We start from the raw sequence: 20,297 nt of genomic DNA on the forward strand, positions 1-20,297 counted from the left end.
GTTGTCTGGAGCAAGTTCCATAAAAAAAAATCTACAAATTAATACAAAATGTTGTTTCAGCATAAAATAACCTTATAATGACTTGCTAGAAAGCCCAACTGACATTATAAATTAGTATCAGGCACTCTTAGTCGGTTATTCAGTAGTGCCAATATTTTCTACTACAAACTTTCTAAAGAGAAGATTAGTATAATTTTTAATTGATGTATGATTTTGACTTTGCATATGCAATATATAACTGAAACCAAAGTAACTTGAATATTTACAGGGTTTTGAGATAAATTTGATAGTTTTTGGTAAAAATTTAAATGTCATATCTTGACTAATAATTGATGTATTCTCAAAACTCAAAATGCATCTCTTGAAGGATTTTTAGCAAATACAGCTCATTCAGGGAAGCCTTCTAGGTTTCTATCACGATCTTTAGGTGGAACTTGAACCTGGAGCAGGCAGTCTTCATGTTATCTTTTGAGAAATGTCTCAGTACCAATTTTCTATCCTGGCAACCACATTGTCCTTAGTGTTGCAGGCAATACACCTGATGTCTGTCTCATCTGCAATTTCAAATTGCAGTCAGGCCAGTTGGGAGGACCAGATGTTGAGACTAATGAAACTGGAAATTCTTAGATTACCACTTTTGGGTTTTCTTAGAAGTGTGGCATAAAACGTATTGCCTTCATGGAGGTGTTCTCTATTCAATAGACAGCAACTCAATATATCTGAATTGAACAGGACTACATTTTCGAAGATTTGATGCCATATTGCTGAAATATATATAAATGAAGACCGCTTGCTCTTCAGGATAATTATCAAAAAATCTTTTCTCAACTACCATTCGTCCTTTATGATGGCAACTTTTGACATCATTATTTTAAGTAAATATATGTATTTCTTGACAATTGCAGTGTGACAAGCAAAATAAGATCCACAGGATTGTCCTAGGAGGTGTATGTATATATATAATATATAATCTAGATGTTTGTATCACAGCTCATTAGTGTAACTAGACAAGCAGTTGCTTCAGATTGAGATTGAAACTGAATCATGTTTTCTACCTATTGCTTCATGCTCACATGAAACAAAGAATCTTACTGTTTTTAAACAATATCAGTTATAGTGCTCTGTTCATCTTTAAAAAAAGCTTTGAATTATATATATTGTAGGCATAGTTTTTTTTAAGCAGGTTAGATAACAATGACATGATCAATAGTAGAACTGTATATTTATTTAGTATTTTGCTATGCATGCAAAAAAAGGTTGTCTGAGCAGACAGTTATGATAAAATGGTACAAAATGAAGAATTTGGATTCTTCGGAAGAAAGACATCGCAATGTTAGATTCAGTAAATCCACTCCAACTTAAATCACTGATGCCATAACCCACCACTCATCACACAGATCTTATATACTTGTTAGATCTTTGTTATTCTACATTTATTGCAAGAAAATTCAAAGCAGTGTGTTCAAAGAATTTGTTATATATAATCTGATAAACAATTCTTCATTTTCATTTATCACATTTATGTTTGGAACATACAAGTGATGAGAAAAATGGAAGATTATGAAATTGTCAGACCATATCAAAATTCTGTCCCCTTCTTTCTTAAGAGCTTGCCATCTGTGAAACACATTACCATTGTACTCCTTCTCTACAGATTACAACATGATCATCTTCAAATCCAATGTCAGCAAATACTTGTTATAAACTATTCTCATAAGTAATTACTTTGTCCATTCTATTAATCATTTTCAATCCTCTTATAATATTCTTCATCTTTCAATCTAACAAGCATTCCATTTCATTAAACCTTGTTCCCGAGTGGCTTTTAGCCTTGATAAGTGCTGGTTTATAAGTATAAAAAACATGGATCCAATTTCAATATTTTGACACATAAGTACATGTAATTCAGGCTGTAAATATATATACAGAATGTATTTTTTTTTATTAGTTTGTGGTACATCATTAAACATGTCTACATCTACCTACTACAACTTTATTTTTTCTTTTGCCTATCTTATTTTCCAGTCTCTCAATTCCATCGCTAAACGTATGAAACCCCTACTACCCCTCTAGTTATTACTAAAATGTCAGTTTATCATTCCTGAATCATTGGTAATACATAAAATTAACTTGTAAAATGGTTGCATTTTTATTAAAACAAACTAATTCAATTTCAGCTAAGTTTTAAAATTATAATAAGTAGAAGTGTATATATATCTTCGATAAACAAATAAAAATAAAATTACTGTCGTCAACCAGCTTGCCCTGCCAGTAATAACATATAGTTTTCGTATCATTGATTGGCCACAAAAATACATCAACCGGCTATATGTAAAGACATGGAAGCTTCATAAAACAATGTATAGAAATTAATGTCTACCAAGACTTTATTTGCCCAGAGAAGAAGGAGGAATGGAGCTCTCAGAGATCAACCACCAACATAGGGCAACAATAGTGAGAACAGGCCAGTATCTGAGAAGCTCCCAGAACCACACCCTCTTAATGGTATATGAGCATCAAGACAAGAGCCAGCAAAACAACATCAGTCACCCAGCTAGCCAAGCATTTTGGTCAGGGCTGTCTTTCAGATGAAGATGAAGCACCAAACAAGCCTGCCATGGAAATTGTAAGAAAGAGTCGGCAGAAATATACTGAGACCTTCCAAAAGAGGAACCTTAAAGAGTAGGACCAACATTAGCGTGCAAAGTATTTTCTGGGGGAACTCTCCCAGGAATACATAGACAAAGAAGTTTCCTTGGACTGGCTCAAAAGGGGATCCCTCCACCACGATCAGGAAAGGATTATAATGGCTGCTCAAGACCAGGGATTGATGACCAATGCATTCAAGAAGATGGCAGGTCTCACTAATGACAACAAATGTAGATTCTGCTACATGGAATTGGAAAGTGTGAGTCAGTTAGTATCAAGTTGCAAGGTTCTTTTAGGAGATGGCTACTACACAGCGAGTCATGATGGAGTATGTAAGTACCTCCACTGGACCATCTGTGAAAAATTAAATATCGAATGTAGCAGCAAGCCCTGGGAACATCAACCTGAAAGAACAGTTGGAAATGACTTATATACCATACATTACGACCATGTAATTCCTACAGCCACCTACCATGAAAATTCTGCCGTGAAACCTGACATAGTTATATGGAATAAGTCAGAAAGAGTGGCAACCTTGGTTGAAGTGAGTGTCCCAAATGATGGAGGTCTGAACAGAGGTGTAAGAGAGAAACAAACCAAATACCAAGGTCTCATGTATGATAAGAAAAGAAACTGGAATCTTAAGGAGATATCAATCACACCAGTTATTATAGGTACCACAGGGCTTATGAAGAAGAATCTGAAGTCCTACCTAACTAATATTCCTGGTGAACCAAGTGCAAAAGCGATCCAGACAATTGCACTTAAGGAAACAGTAAGGATACTAAAAAGAGCTCTTGGTTGGTTTCAATAAAAGCAGGGCAATGTTGGGAGCTGGTTTGGCTGCCCCATACCCAGCATTACAATCTTCAAAGAAAGAAAATTTAAAAAAAAAAAAATCGATAAAAAAATAACAAGAGAAAAAATTATTATTCTTCACCAGTGTTCACAATAATGTTCATATAAAATAACGTTTGAATCGGTGAAGTTAAAAAAAGAAAATTTCTAGAAGTTATCCTATTTAACATAACCATAAAAGGTGTGGGTATAGAACAAAAAAATAGTTACAAAAGAAATTTCAATGTAATAAATTCTATGGATGCGCCAAGTTCGAATCCATTCCATTACACAGAAAAATTTTCACTTGCAGATACTGGAAACCTTCTCGTGGTCCTGCCTGTTAGTACTTGATGTTGTTGTAGAAAAAATTCTAACCAATGCTTACAACAGAATCATTTGAATCATATGAAACAAATGAATGAACGGTGTGGTTTAATTAAAAAAATTTTTTTTTATTTTTGCTAAATCATATAAATTTTTAAACAGAATTTTGAAAATTAAATTGAATGTATTGCTTGGTTCAATAGTTGAACTAAAGTGTTCTAAAACTATAACTAATTTTAAGGTAATGTTTTAATCCATTTATTAAATCATTCGATGTAAATAGGTCCAAAATTCCTTTTAAGCATTTTAAAATGTGAAGATTTGCTAAAAGTTTTGATGCCAGAAATTACTTTTTATCAAACAGTTTGAAATTTTTTAATTTTCTTTTAAATTGCAAAATGGCAAATTTTTTTTTTGACTATTAGCAAAAGATTAAAATGGCTGACTTGTTTACGAATAAAAGAGAAATGAAATTCATCCTAGTCCTAGTGAACCTGATTTTGATTTCATAATAACAAAGCTGCAAGTGAGATACAAGAATGAATATGTCAATAATTCATCAATGTGTAAATTACAAGTGAACATTTATTTTTATTTATAAAGAAAATAAATTGAATAAAGAAGAAAACGTGTAAAGAACAATGACTTCAAAAAATAACTTATTACCCATAGCTGATTTTTCTTGTAATGAATTCCTATATATTAGAAAACTGCTGGATAAGATTAACTATTTTAAAAACTAAATTAAAGCAAAGTACATTACTCTACTGCAAATAACATGGTACAACAATAACAAATGAAAATTGGATAGTCCTAATCAATATTTGTTTTGTCAGCATAATTATTATTCAGATCCAACTTTTAAAATCCGGCCAACATTATTTTCTCTGTTCAATGCATTTAAATTTTTAAAACAAACTTTTGCAGCTGTTAATTTTACATAATATTGTTTATTATATAACAATATTTAATTTTTCCTTGTGTAACCTTCTCACTAACCTGTTGATTAGTTCATGAAATTTTTTTTAACTCTTGCTCACCCTAAACAAGGCATATTGCCATTTGAACCATGTCTACTGGGGACTGTGAGATGAGCGAAATGTCTATTCACATTGCATTTAAACTTCTTCATGATAGTACAGTCACAGAAACAGGAAAGCAATTTCAAAGTCTAGTAGTCCTGGGGAAGAAGCTATTAAACTAGAAGGCTTTCCAACATCTAGGGACCGCAAAAGTGAAGAGGTGGGATTTTGCTGCTAAATGGATTTGTCAGTGAGGAATACAAGTGCAGCGAGTTCGTTTGAACACATTCCATTTAAACACTTGTAAAACAGGCACAGAGATGCAACACTATAGTGATGAAACAGTGGCTGAAGCTTGGCTGATAGTGCGGAGCTTATTAGATTGGAGACTCTTTTGGATCTGGTTTAAGAGACATAGATACACCAGCCCAGATATGACAATAATACTATATGCATGGACGAATGGTGGCTTTGTAAAGATATAGGATACTCTCTGGTGTGAGTAATTGTCTAGCATGGTAGACGGAACCCACCTTCTTTGCAGCAGCCTTGGCAATATCCTCAATTTATTTGTTCCAATTAATGTTACTTGTGAATGTTAAACCGAGGAGTTTGAATGATGAGCTTTCAAGTAGGGTGTTATTAGTCATGGCAATCAGTGATTGAAAAGTTTTTTTATAATTGTTAAAGGAAAGAAACTTAGTCTTAGTAGCATGAAGTGTTTACATATGCCAATATTGTAAATAAAACCACTTACAGAGCAATGTTCTATATGTTAGATCTTCTAGTATTATACCGAAAACTTGAGATTTTCAAAAAGTGCCATGATAATTGTTAGACTCTTTCTTTAATGCTACGTTTGGGAATTACTGCTGTAAGAAGTAATGCTCTATTGATAGCATTTAGACAAAGGTTTATTGAAAGAAAGTGTAGTTAAATGCAGAAAGTATCTATTCCAGCTAAACTGCTTATTGATGACTTGAGGCAGTAATCTTATCACCTGTGCTATCTGAAGACTTTTCTCTTAATAATTGATATGAAAGAGGTGAAGCGAGGTTATCCCCCTCCCCTCCCTTCCGTGATAAACTGCTTTGACCATTTCTGAGACTGCCTGCCTAAGTATTGAAATCCTTGGATATCCATTCTTTGCAAGTATCAAACGTTTTTCAGTTTAGTTTTTCATCTCTATTTATATAAAACTACCAGTGTGCCCGGCATGTAGTAATGATTTCAAAAGTAAAAAAAAAAAAAGACTTGGGTTTCATCAACTAGAATCAAAACCAAAACATTAAGCGCCCCAGCCTTAGTCATTACCATTTGAGTCATCGTCAGAAAGATAAAAAATAGTTCAAAATGAACCAACTTTAACATATAAATGTATATTTGCGCATGTGTACAAAATTACTTTTGGTTAACTTACGGTTGTCAAGTTTCAATTTTTTTCAATTTTGACTGGCTTTTATTTATATATATATATATATATATATATATATATATATATATATATATATATATATAAAACAATGGCGCCCAAAAATGCAATCATTTGACCCACTTTATGCCGCTCTGTGATGCTGTTTGAAAAAATGAAGACAGACAGACATAGTGTGTTTTATAAATTAGATTATATTTGCAAAGTCTACATGTCTAAATTCAGTTTTTGCAAAAACTTTTTCTTTAGCTAAGTTTAATAATAAAAAACATTAAGTCTATGGTACATGTGTGTTTCTCTAATATATATATATATATATATATATATATATATATATATTTATTTTTAAAACAGTAATCTATGTACATGCATGTGTCGGGGCCCTACCCCTCTTCAACATAGCTTGACAATTATTAGGACTCGAACCCTGGACCTTATGTATTCCAGTCCAGCGTCTTAATCCATTACGCTATGATGCTATAGACGATTTACTGTTTAGTTTTTATCGTTTATATATTTATGTAGTTTTTTTGTTGATTTTTTTTTTAAACGATATTAAAAAATAAATAAATAAAATACAAATATCGAAAAATTGGCCAAAACATTAATTATTAATTCCTTCACCCTCAACTAGGCAGTTTTTTACAAGGAGGGGTCGGTTTTTGTGTTGACAAAAAAAGAAGGTAGGCAGACTCGATACCGTGCCGCCAAGGCGAAAAAGAAAGTAAAAGAAAATCTGATGTCTTAGCCGATGTCTCCATGACGCGATCGAAAGTCAAAGGCGTTGAAATTAACCAAAGTCAATCCAACGGTGACGATGACTTGCAAAAATGTTGGCGGGAAAAATTGATCCCTCCGTGGACAAAACGGCCGAGTTTAGGGTGAAGGAATTAATGTTTTGGCCAGTTTTTCCATATTTGTCGTCTGAAGGGTTGAGCTTCAAAACGATACCAATCTTGTGAAAATTTGTCACCTCTGTCGAGACAAACATACATACATACATTTAAATAGACAGGTGAGATTTATATTATAAATAACATATTTTCTATTTTACAATTACTGAAAAATTGGCCAAAAACATTCATTCCTTCACCCTCAATTCACCTGTTTTCTCCAAGGAGGGGTCGCTTTTACGTCGACATTTTCGCAAGTCATCGTCTCTGTTGGATTGACTCCACTTAATTTCAACACTTTCGACTTCTGTTTGCGCCATGGAGACATCGGCTAAGACGTCAGATTTTTGTTTTTCCTCTTTCACGTTATGGTTCGAGCCTGCCTACATACAACCACTTTTTTTTTTATTAAACACTTTAACTGCCAACTGTTGTTTTGACCCCCCCCCTCCATCGCTACTACCACTTTTTTTATTTACCACCGGGGTTCCTTACTACACACACCCAGGCAACGCTAGTTTTAAATAAAAAAAAAAAAATGGTCAAATCGCTAGAATCGGAACATCCTCATTTTTTGTTCACACTTGGCTTGATTTTTATATCTTTTTTTTCTTTCCGTTTCTCATTTTATCTTTTTCCTTTCCTGCATTATTCTTTCTTCCTCTCTCTTTCATGTTTTGTTTTGCATTGCTTTGCCTTGTTTCCCTCTTTCTTTGAAAATGCGAATTCTTGCCATACTTCAAACGATCCATGGATAGAAGTAGGTGAAAGACTTTTGTTTCACAATGAATGTCTTCCTGTCTCCTTTTAAAACAATTGATAGTTTCTGTATAAAAAAAAAATGTATGATAAATAGATTAACACTCTTTGCATAAATGAGATTCTACTATTTTTTAGATAATTATGAATAAGCACCTTCGCCCCTTAGGTTGGGAAATTTTTGGGAGAAGAGGAAATGCCAATTATTACTAGGGCTATGGCAACAAAATATTCTTTTCATTGTTTTGACTTTCGAGTGTGTATCCGTTGATATCTTATATGCTTTTATATATAGTGATGTGGTTCTCGGTTTATTAATTATGTCTAACTGTATCGGATATATACTTGAGAGTTAAAACAATGATAAGAATATTCTGTTGTCATAGTCCTAATCATTACACAATTCTCCTTCCTACTACCTCTGTCTCACAGAAGAGACGTTGTGAGTCTATTTCTGCTATGTCATTATTGGTAGATGCTTGACTGAACTTCAATCTCAAAAGTAAAAATAAAAGATAAACACGTGCAGATTCACAAAAAGTGTAAGCATATTTTATTCATATAGATATTATTTTTTAAGTAAAAAAAAAAATTGGTCTTAAACCATTATTCATTACTAATTGTAAATAGTAGTAAAATCCTAAAGAACTGCAAATTTGAAATATTTTCTTTCAAAATCAAGTTTTTTTTTGTTTGCGACAAATATTTGTTTTGTACATTTATTTTTTTTTGATTATTTGTTATTACTGTTCTTTTTTTTATATGTGTTTTTTTTTTTTTCTTTTGTGTTTTGTTTTTCCTTTATTGGTGTGTTGGTGATGTTGCTGTTTTGCTTGCCTTGGATGTGTACTTACACGTTTCTAGTGTGCATTTATTATCAACCGAGCTTAAGACTAGCCATGAATTGTAACATTTGCAGCGCGGCATCCTTTTCACAAAGGGTTTTAGTGCTTGTCCAGAATTCTTCCTATATTGAAAAACGAAAATAAAAAAAAACACATGATGTATGTACCTGTGACGGAAAGAAAATACTGTACACCAAAAATCACGTAAATTGATTAAGTAGTTATATATATATATATATATATATATATATATATATATATATATATATATAAATCATTTTTAAGCGATTTGAGTTTTTTTGTTTCCCAATGATTCCATGTTAAAAATAGTTTTCTAAAATTTTCTTTGAATTATTTTGAGTTATTTCCCCTGTTTCCAAGATGGCGTCATGATATCATTTCTATTCATTTTGCTACAAAATTTGATTTTCTTATTTAAAAATAAAATTACTTGAACAATTTATGTGATTTTTGGTGTACAATATTTTCTTTTCATAACCGGCACATACAGCATACAATTTAGTTTTTTTTATTTGTTTTTTAATATGAGAGAATGCTAGACAAGTATTAACTTTTTTTGGTTATAATAATTTTAATATATTCTATTAAGCAGTTTAAATTATACTTTTTCTCAAACAGTTTATGATTAAAAAATCTTAATATAATTCAGGAATATAAATAACAAGTTTTTGTTCAATTTTTACATTTATGAAGAGTGGAGGTGAGGCTCTTTAGGTAGATTTATCAGGAGTCAGAGTAAATTCATTGTTTAGGAGTCAGTAATAAAAAACGTGATAGAGGATGAAAAATAATATTTTGATATTTTTTTTTTTGTTTTGTTAATTAAATTTAGTTTATTTTCGTTTATAAAAATTAATTGATTCAGACCCTTGAAAAACATCAAATATCTTTAAAGTGAAAAGGATATACATACTAAATAATATATCTGCTTTTATGCTGAATACATAGTCTGTTTGATTCACAGGACTCAATAAACTTAGCAGTACTGGGTATAACCTTAACATCTAGTGGTGGATCAAAGTGTAGTATCTGTTCTGATGCTATACTTCACCTTTTCTGACCTTGATCAGTGGAGGAGAAATCTTTCTAGATTGGGGCAATTTTTATTTTTGTTCCTATCCAGAGTGACCCTTTTAGGGAGCTGGATTTTCCCCACATTAAAAACTGAACTTGTGTCTAACTCTGCCCTCGTGACGAGGCAAGTAAATAGGAACATCCAGTAGTGAGACCCCATTTGGAGCCTGTGGGGAATGTGGAGTCGCCCTGTAGTTACCATTGCTCTCAGATCCACGTTAGCCCAGAGTGTTAGGGCAGTTAGTAGCACCAGATCAGATTGTCTGGTGGTACTGGCTTCCTGACCAAAAATGCACAAAATATGTATGTTATTGTTTTTTCCTTTCCCTTTGCAAAACTCAATCATGTTCTGCAATGATAACAAAAACAACAATGTTCTACAGAACAATCAAACCAAGTATCATGAATAAATATTTGAAGATATAAAGAAATTGAAACAAAACTTTTCTAAAAATTATTGGATTCTGCACTAAATAACCTGAAAGAGGTGTATATGTCTTATATAACAAAATTTGTACAGGATTTATACCCATATGTCTGAAAAAGAGATCACCTGCTGGAAGACTAAATTTGTACAACTCTTTCCTGCCTTTTGTGATTGATCTGCAATGAGAAAAGGTAGAGAGTCCATAGTGTGGTGGGATCGAAGGTGAAATGCAACCATGTCAAAAATTTGATCCCGAGAGATCCAAGAGTTGGTTAGGTAACTGGACAGAACAAATACAAAACAAACAACAAAATAAAGAGGAAGAAAATTTAAACAGCAAAATCAATGTCACATATTTTAATATTTCTCAGGCGCATAATTTTATACAGCTTCAATATTAAATGTATAAATAACACGTATCATTTTAAGATTTATAAAAAAATATTGAAATATACTTTTGACAACAAAATCTCAATTCCCAACTAAGACATTGCCTACTTAATAACTTTAGGATTAGTCTTTTTCTTCTTGGGGCTTGTCCAGAATCCTCCCTATATTTTATTACAAAACAAAAATAAAATAAGTATGATGTATGCATCCGTGACAGAAAAAAATTTAAAAACTCATGTGACTTGATCAAGTAGTTTTATTTTTATAAATAGAATAATTTTTAAGTGATTAATGGGAATTTGTGGGTATTACAACAAAAATCGGATCAAGTAAAGATTAGATACCCCGTAGCAGACGACAAAAATAAGCGAACAATTCAAGGCGCACCATTTGTTCGACCTTGACATTGTCGTTAGGTGTTTCTAAACTTGTAAACACGTCAAATAGTAGACATATTTGAATGTTCGTGAACAAGATTTTTTAAAAATATATTTACAAAACTTTTAAAGATTTAAAAGAAAAAATAAATATTTACAAAACATTTTCTTTAATATTAAATATTTACAAAACTTTTAAGGATTAAAAAAAACTTTTATCTATTTACACAAAACTTTTTAATGTAAGTAATAAAACGAACGTATTTAAACAAAATATATTTAAATAAATGGGTGTCTTTCTAAGTACATTTTTTTTTATATATTTACAGAACTTTTAATAAAACTATTAATAATAATAATAATAATTTTATGACAACTAACGACAATGTCAAGGTCGAACAAATGGTGCGCCTTGAATTGTTCGCTTATTTTTGTCGTCTGCTACGGGGTATCTAATCTTTACTTGATCCCAAAAATCTTGCAAGTTTGAATTATCTCCCATATGTTTTGAGACTATTTTCAAGATAGTGTCATGAGGCAGTCGCTCCTCAGTTAGCCATAAAATTTGATTTTTTTTGTATTAAAAACTAAAACTATTGCTACAATTTACATAATTTTTGGAATACAATATTTTCTTTCTGTCACAGGTACATATATCATACAAATTTAAAATTTTTTGTTTGTATTTTAATATAGGGAGAATTCTGGACAAGCACCTTTTTAATTTTTCTAGATAATTTAGCAAAAGATAAATGAATAACGTGTTGTCATTCTTGTAGAGTTTTCCACTTATTCATATTTTATCTAATTTTATTTTTAATAAAACTGACTCTAACCTTGTTCTCCATCACTAACTTAAAAAAAAAAAAAAAAAAAAAAGAACAAAGGCAGTACAAGCACAAAGGTAACAGACCTCTTAGCCTTGTGGTATGCATCCGAGTTCTTCGGCTGCATCTGCCACACACCACCTTGTATTTGAGTCTCCTTACTATGAAACCATCTCTGTTTTAAGAGTCCCAACCTCCTCCTCCTCCTCCTCCTCCTCCTCCTAGTAGGGTGGGTGATGTCAGCAGAAAGACAGCTTTGGTGCAAGTACAAGCCATATCCCCTGTCCACATGAAGAAGTCCTCAAATGATTTGACGTCAACACAATCGAAGAGTAATGCTAGCATCAAAGGTTAGTAGCCATTCCTTCATTCCTTCCACAAAAGTTACACCAGCTGTTGCCATAGCAACCCAGCTTAAACTGCACATAAAACTCCCATTATCTTCCTAATAGTCCTACCATTGGAGACCTGCCGACAACACTGTTATAAATCATTACAGATAAATCTAATGTTCCAATATTGTCCCTCAACTGTTGAGACCAGTTTTAATTTTCACAAATATCACCTTTTTATGTCTAGTATTGCTTAGCTGTTGCACTGCTTTTGTTTTCTTTTTCATTTTAATGTTGTACTGATTACATGTTTATATGATTTTATTTTAATGTTATCCAATTTGATGAAAGTTGCTAGATTAAACAAAAATATATTGAATTTGTTATACTTTCTAACATTTTTTTTTTTATTACTGTTTTATTTTATGTTTCCGAATTTTTGAGATGCAAATTGATATTCTATATTGAATTATTTGTACTACTGTTATTATCTTGAGTGTTATTCGCACAGCGTTTTGGATGATGTAACCTTTGACATTCTTGCATCGACTGAAACATGTGAATAACACTTAAGATGAGAACAGTAGTTTTAATAATCCAAATAATAACTTTTATTTTGTTTATAAGGATAATAAGTTACTAGCTGGTGTTTTTGGTTTGCTATTGCTTTGCAACGTTTGCTCTTAGAAGTACTTAAAAACATTATTTCAAAATAATAAACATGTCATTTAAAGTTTTTTTAATTTCTTCAGATGGATAACAATTAATATTTTGGTAATTTTGTAAAGAAATTTATGTATCTTTTTAAATGTGACTGTACAAAAAAGGGGCAAAAGAAGAAATCAATTCGCCTTTTTTACTTGCTATTAAAAAATTGGGACCTGTTGAATGAAATTCAAGTCAGTCCATCTAAATTTGAACACAAACTAAAATCAAAACACTGAATTAAAAAAAAGCAATAACAAATAATAGTAATTAATGATATGTATTTTTTTTCAAAACAAATATGTAAACTTTTGATTTATTTCGCATATACATAAGCAATATATATATATATATATATATATATATAAACAAGATTGTATATTTATTGTGTAAAGTTGAATTAATTTGAAATATGTAATTTTGATTTTTTTTGTTAATGTAAGAAATTACCCAATATTTGAAATGTACTATTGGCAATATATTATGTATAAAGCTGCTTCTCTTGATGCTTTGGTGCAGGTAATATTACTAAACAAGCAGTCTGCGAGGAAGTAAGCAAGAAATACAACAAACTCCAAAATGAGACTTGCACAGGATGCAAACTTGTTCCTCAAAAGAGGGACCACCTGACATCGGCTTGGACAATTTGACTAACAAGCCATACATCCAGAGAAAGTCGAAATTATACAAATAAAATCATAAAGATTTGCTGTTGAGCTTGGGAGCTAAGTTATTAAAACCAGATCATTTATTGGGCAGTCCATGCTTCTATCCACTGAGATATCTGCACAAGCCATTAAGAAAGAAAATCTTACTGTTGATATAAACAATATGTTGACTACCAAACAGTGCTTTATACATTTTTAGAAAGAACTTTTCATTATTACTAATGGTAGCTAGCTATTTTCCTTAACACAAGTCTCAATACATGTAGAGGGAGGGCATTTTTAGTCATCCACAGTTACTGTTTCACTGTATTGCAGTTTGTCAACATGGTTAGACAGGCAAACGCTTCAGACTGAAATTGAAATTTGATAACGTTTTGATAGTTTGAACTTTTATCTACTATGCTATTTCCACAAGATCAGGGAAAGGAAATCTTACTGTTTATATAAACAATATCAGATACTGAAGTATGCTCTGTTCATGTTTCATGTTTACAAAATGGTACTGTATGTGTTGAGTAATGATGCTGATGGGATGCATTAAAGGATGATATTAAAATGCAGGATGTCTAAAAAATGTACTCACTTTTAGCTGTTATCAATGTTGTACAGACAATAATGGACATTGATTTGAATATTTGTGAACATGATTTTTCAATTACATTTGTCTTCTCTATTCAAAGCTATTCCATTTTACTCTATATTCATAAATAAAGGTTTTATCATCATTCGAAGTGTGAGTACATTTTTTGAGACACTATTTCATCAAATGTTATTTTTCACATTTTGTATTTATTTTTTATTAATTAAGAAAAAAAAAAGCAGATAACTTTTCCTTTTTATTTTCTGTTTTTCAGGCAAGTAGATTTGTTGACCTATGTAACAGTTTCTTAAAATTCTTTTTGTTCCTTTTTGCTAATTATTTATAGATAAAATTTGTTTTTTTCATGTTTTGTTTATTTGGTTGTTTGTTATTGTAGGTGGACAGCGGCAGCCATCTGTCAGCCTGAAACCCACCACACAACTGCCAGTCGTCATCTCTTCTACCCAAACCCCACCCCAGAAGGTAATGCTTTACTAATTTGAATCTTTCAAAAACCAACCAAACAAAACAAAAGCAGTAATTATTAAATAAAGGAATGTATTAGTATATTTTTTCTATTAGCACAAGATGGTTAGCAATAGAAAGTGAATGTAGTTTGCCTGAAGCATTATCTCTTATGTATATAAGGAAAATTTATCGAAGGAAATACAATGTAGAGGTGTAATCGATAGACACCAACTGAAGCAAATTAAAACATGATGCAATAATACCAGTATGCACATTTGAACTAATGTCAAATACATAACTGACGGAGGCAAATTTCCCGAAATATTATGGAACTTTTATCTGACCATGCTGATGCAAGTACGAACACAAGAAATACAGTATAGCTACATTTCAAGTTCCAAATATTTATTTTTCTTATCAAACAATTCTTTCAGCATGTCAAGACTTTGGTACATTTTTTTTTACAAATACGTTTTGTTATGCAGAAACAATTATTATTATGTCAATATCGAATCTTTTCACCCCTATACTCTTCAGAAAAATAGAAATTTCTTTTGCTTAGAAATAGATATGCATGATATGGTGTCGGAAAAAAGGAATTCCATAGAAGATCCAGCATCACATTTTTATTTAAGTAGCCATCAATGGCCACTTAAATAAATATACGATGATGAATCTTCTGTGGTATATAAAGACTACCTTTATACTTAATACCAAAATGCCCATCTTGTTATTAAGGGTAAAGCTAATCTTAGTTAACGTTTAAGTTAAATATGTTCTATAAGGGTTTTAATCCCCAATGAGATTATTTATATTATAATATTATTTAATTTAACAAATATTTATTGTCTAGCTGTCATATTTTAACTGGGTTATATCTAAAATGGGTTTATTTATTTATATGAAACTGTTAAATGGTTAGCAACGTTATTGCAAATTTAATCCAAAATATAAAGTCAGTGTCTTTATCATTTCTTTGTGATTGATAACTTTCTTTCTACAAAATTAATAGTAGATACTTCTTTTTTGCCAGATTTTCTTGTGAATCGTAACATGTTAAGAAGAATAGAATATAATTTAATAAATTCCTTGTAGAAAAATACTTTGTCAAGGTTGTAATTATTTTCAAATAGCTGCCATCTTAAAAAGGGACATAACTCTGTATTTTCTCTATGCAAAGTTACTTACCTTTGATTGGAACCTAGAAAAAAAAAAAATTTCACAAAGGTGGTGGTGTTTATGGTGATTAGTGGATTTTGAAACAATTGCATTTCTGTTGAAAATACATGTGTCCTGTTTAAATTAGCATAAATTCCCAGAATTATAAAAAATGATTATGTAGAAAAATAATTACATATAAAAATAAAATTTGTATGGTTTATCGATTTATAGCTTTATTTTTTAATATGAAAGAGTTCTCAAAGTTCAGGGGAGGTAACTGTAATTGATCATTTAGACGAAGCTGCTTTCAATTAAAATTCACCTTATAAAAATACAAAATGGTGGACCATTACTTTGGCTGATATTTTTTTGTAAAAACTCAATCTAGCAGATTGGATCATTTTTTTTTTTTTTTTGTAATTTTTGAAATTTATGCTAATTTCGATATGACGCATAAGTATGTAATAGTGTTTTTACTTGAAATGCATTTGTTTCAAAATCCACTATTCTGTACAAGCATAAAAAAAATAAAATCGGCTTTATTTAAAAAACAAAATTAAAAGCAAAACAATAAGTATGACTATAAATTGTAGAATGATGTGCATTCCACTTTATTCTGCAAATAATTAATTTTTTTTTGAAAAAACTCTGCTTGTCTAAATTATTCAAAGAATACAAATAAAAATCGCCCAACTTTCTCCCATAAAAATAATTGTCATTGTCAACTATAAAATATGTAACAGCCGTGTAATGTTAACAATTTCACATTAACTGCTTAAAATCGCTTAAAATGATTTTCTTTGCATATATGCTGCGTACGTCATAAAGATTTTTCTGTACTTTTGCTTTTTTCATTTAGGTTAAACTGGACTTTCAGCAATACATTTTATAAATCTCCTTATATTGTTGAGATTTAAAGTTCCTCTTAAGTCATCAGAACTGTCTTTAAGACTCGCATTACACATCCATCATGTCTGTCTCGTGTCATCTCCTTGCAATGCATGTCCTCAACATTCACTGATCAAATTTTGCTTCCATACATCATCACACTGCATAGTCTATATAGAGAACACATAAGGAGACTGGAAGCCATCCAACAGAGGCACCTGAGAAGGATTATGAAGATCAATTGGAGTGACTACGTACCAAACACGGAAGTTCTAAGAAGAGCAAACCTAGACAGCGTGGAAGCTACCCTGGCTACTATGCAACTATAATGGACTGGGTATATTGCCAGAATGGAAGACAACCGAATTCCAAAGATGATCTTCTATGGGGAACTGGAAAATGGAACTTGCAAGGTAGGAGGTCAGAAGCTTCGCTACAAAGATGTAACAAAGCGGTACCTAAAGACAATGAACATCAATGTCGAGAGTTGGGAGGAACAAGCCAAAGAAAGGAGTGGTTGGCGGAACAATCTCCACAAAGGAAAGAATGAAATAGAGAGAAAGATTAGAGAAACCTTAGGTGAGACACTATAGACGACACAACCCTGGCACCCACATATGCAGTGCCTGTGACCAGATATTTCACACAGAAAGAGAGAGGACGACGCCAACACTGAAGGATAGAGCACTGAGGCCCCGACTAGTCATCATCAAGACTGATGGACTGCATGATGATGATGATGATGATGACACTGCATACATAAGCTTAATAGACACTTCCCTAGCTTAACAAGGCTCAAGGCTCTGTTGGTTAATAAAAGCAGGAAATAGGAGTTATACTTATTTGGATAATTCTACTACTCCAGAAACTATTTTGCTCCCAATGCAGTCTTCTACCTATTTTAACATTCCCTTTCAAAAATTCTTCTAAATATATTATTATTAGATTATTATAAGGGAATGTTTAAATTCTTTTTTTTGTGGGGCATAAAACTTCAAAATGTTATTTAATGTCTTTTTACTAGTCATTTTGTTCTTTTATTAGAGTTCATCTGTGAGTAGCACAAGCGTTGGCACCACCACCACCACCACCACCACTACTACCAGCAGCAGCAGCAGCAGCAGCAGCCCCATGACTGTATCTACGAGTACATCCGTGGTGGCTAGTAGCAGCAGTAGCAGCAGCAATTCCAGTTTAGGTAATCAACAGGTCATAGTTCAACCTCCTGCTCCAAAGCAAGTAAAGAATAAATCTCTGCTCTGCAAACCATTTGTACAGACCAAAGCCACATCATGCCGTCCTCATACACAAAGCAAAGAAGTACAAACAGGTAAGTTTTACTCGATTTGTAACATCTTTTCTTAGTAAATACTTTAAGAAAATATTTAATTATCACCAAACACTTCTAAAAGCAACAAAAATGATAGTCTGTGAATTATTAAAGTGTATTTGTGAACTTGGTATTTGTACAGTTTAATCAAGACATTTAAAAAATGAAAATATTGAAAAAAGGTTATATTGTACGTATCTGTTTTAGACTGAAGATCTCCGAAAAAAAATTCATTTAATTTGACCGAGTAGTTTTTTTTTTTTTTTTTTTTTACAGCAGAAAAACACGTTCTTATGAGAGCACGTTGAAGTCAGCCATTATGGAATTTGTTAAACACACCACGGAGAGATAACTCCAGTTAAAGCGCTGACACTCCCTCCCCATGTTTAATACTAGCTTTTCTTCCTAAAAAATCAAACCTTTTGCTCGGTATCATAACAAATTTTTCGCTGTAAAAAAAAACAAACTACTTGATGAAATTAAGTGACATTTTTTTTTTTTTTTTGAGGACTTCGTTCCATAACGGATACGTGCAATATAACCTTTTTTTTTTTTTTTTTTTCTCGATATTTTCATTTTTTAATGTCTTGATTAAACTGTACAAGTACCGTGAACTTTTATTCATCTCTTTCTCTCTGTCATTCCATTTCCATATCTAATACAATAAAAAGTCAACATCATTTTGTTTCTGTTTCTAAAGTTTTATTCCTGAGAAATTAGCAGGATGTAATAATGGTGGGATGGTTGACGTGTCCTCTGTAGAGAAGACCTGGCTGCACTCAAACCTGAAACCTGTCTGATACAAAACATAATACGAACATCAGATTATGCAAAATTAGGTGCTGATGGGGTTCGAGGTAGCAGGATAAAAAGACATTTTTCATGGCAGCAATATTAACTCACACATGTGAAGTTGTTGTCAGTTGGGAAGAGGACAAAAAGAAAATACGACGGCTGTGTGATTATTCAGAATGATTGGTAGATGTCTATGAGGTCACATTTAAAGAGTGAAGCAACTGCATTTTTAAATATATATCTGTAACAATAATACTTATTTTTTTTTTTATTACATTTTCACCCCTAACAAGGCAAATTGCCACTTTGGTGTAGGGGACTACTATCAGGGGCAACAACTACTGGGGTACTATGTAGGGATTTGGGCAGCAAGATGTTGGTTCACGTTACACTTGAACTTCTGCACGTCAGTACTGTTGGGGAAGCAGGGACTTGGAATGGAATTCCAGAGTCTAGCGGTTCTGGGGAAGAAACTATTGGAGTAAAAAGATCTTTTACATCTAGGGGTCTCTACAGTGGGGGGTGGGATTTAGCAGCCTGTCGGGTTTGTCGAGGGTGCTCACGTCGTGGGGGCACAAGTGATTGCAGTTCGTCAGAGCATTCACCACTAAAATACTTGTAGAAAAGGCAGAGGGATGCAACATTTCGTCGATGGGACAGAGGCTGAAGCTTAGATGCCAGTTCAGGGCCTATCAGGTTTGCGACTCTTTTGAACCTTGTCAAGGAGCGAGAGACTAGTAGCAGATGCACCAGCCCAGATGTGACAGCAATACTTCATACATGGGCGAATGGTGGCCTTATAGAGGTACAGGATACTTTAGGGTGTTAGTAGTTTTCTAGCACGGTAGAGAGAGCCCACCTTTCTTGCAGCGGCCCTGGCAATGCCTTCAATGTAATTGTTCCAACTCATGTTTCCTGTGAACGTTAGGCCAAGGAGTTTGAAAGATGTACTCTCAGATAAAGAGTCGTTGGCCATTGCTATAGGTGGTAGAGAGGGTTTCTTGTAATTATTGAATGAAACTAGTTTAGTCTTGGCAGCATTGAACGCGACCAACCACTTTTGTCCCCATTCCACCACAGATTGGAGGTCTTCCTCTAGTGTTTCTGCCATTTCTTTAGAAATGTGTTCATTCGTCTTCCTGTCGTGCCTGCCATAGAGTGTAGTGTCATCAGCATATATACCCATCTCAGAGGCAATTTTGTCGGGGAGGTCATTTATGAATATCAGGAACAGTAGAGGTCCAAGGATAGAACCCTGGGGCACCCCCGCATTTATATCATATTGTTTAGATGTACGACCGTTGAGGACAACCTGGATTTTTCTCTTATCTAAGAAGGATTTAATTATGTTAAGTATTCTACCAGTGATACCATATGATCTAATTTTCCTGAGGAGACCCTCATGCCATACCCTGTCAAAAGCCTTAGATATATCTAAAACTACCGCTCAGCCCTCCCTCGCTTTGTCCAGTGAATGGTATATACGTTCA

General features: G+C 32.6%; 1 protein-coding gene across 5 annotated transcripts in view; it reads left to right on the forward strand.

Moving 5' to 3' along the window:
- LOC145291282 (zinc finger MYM-type protein 4-like) overlaps positions 1–20,297 on the forward strand; it is a 117,211-nt gene that overhangs the window by 60,594 nt on the left and 36,320 nt on the right. For 3 of the 5 annotated variants that reach the window (XM_080136929.1, XM_080136931.1, XM_080136930.1), the window contains exons 7-9: positions 12,066–12,230; positions 14,563–14,648; positions 17,727–18,012. In XM_080136929.1, coding sequence (XP_079993055.1) covers positions 12,066–12,230; positions 14,563–14,648; positions 17,727–18,012 — 537 coding nt within the window. The remainder of the gene's footprint in view (positions 1–12,065; positions 12,231–14,562; positions 14,649–17,726; positions 18,013–20,297) is intronic. The other 2 variants (XM_080136932.1, XM_080136933.1) reach the window with 1 other exon arrangement.

This window comes from Euprymna scolopes, chromosome 12, assembly GCF_053919585.1.
Source record: "Euprymna scolopes isolate OS-2025 chromosome 12, ASM5391958v1, whole genome shotgun sequence".
Classification (NCBI taxonomy): Eukaryota; Metazoa; Mollusca; class Cephalopoda; order Sepiida; family Sepiolidae; genus Euprymna; species Euprymna scolopes.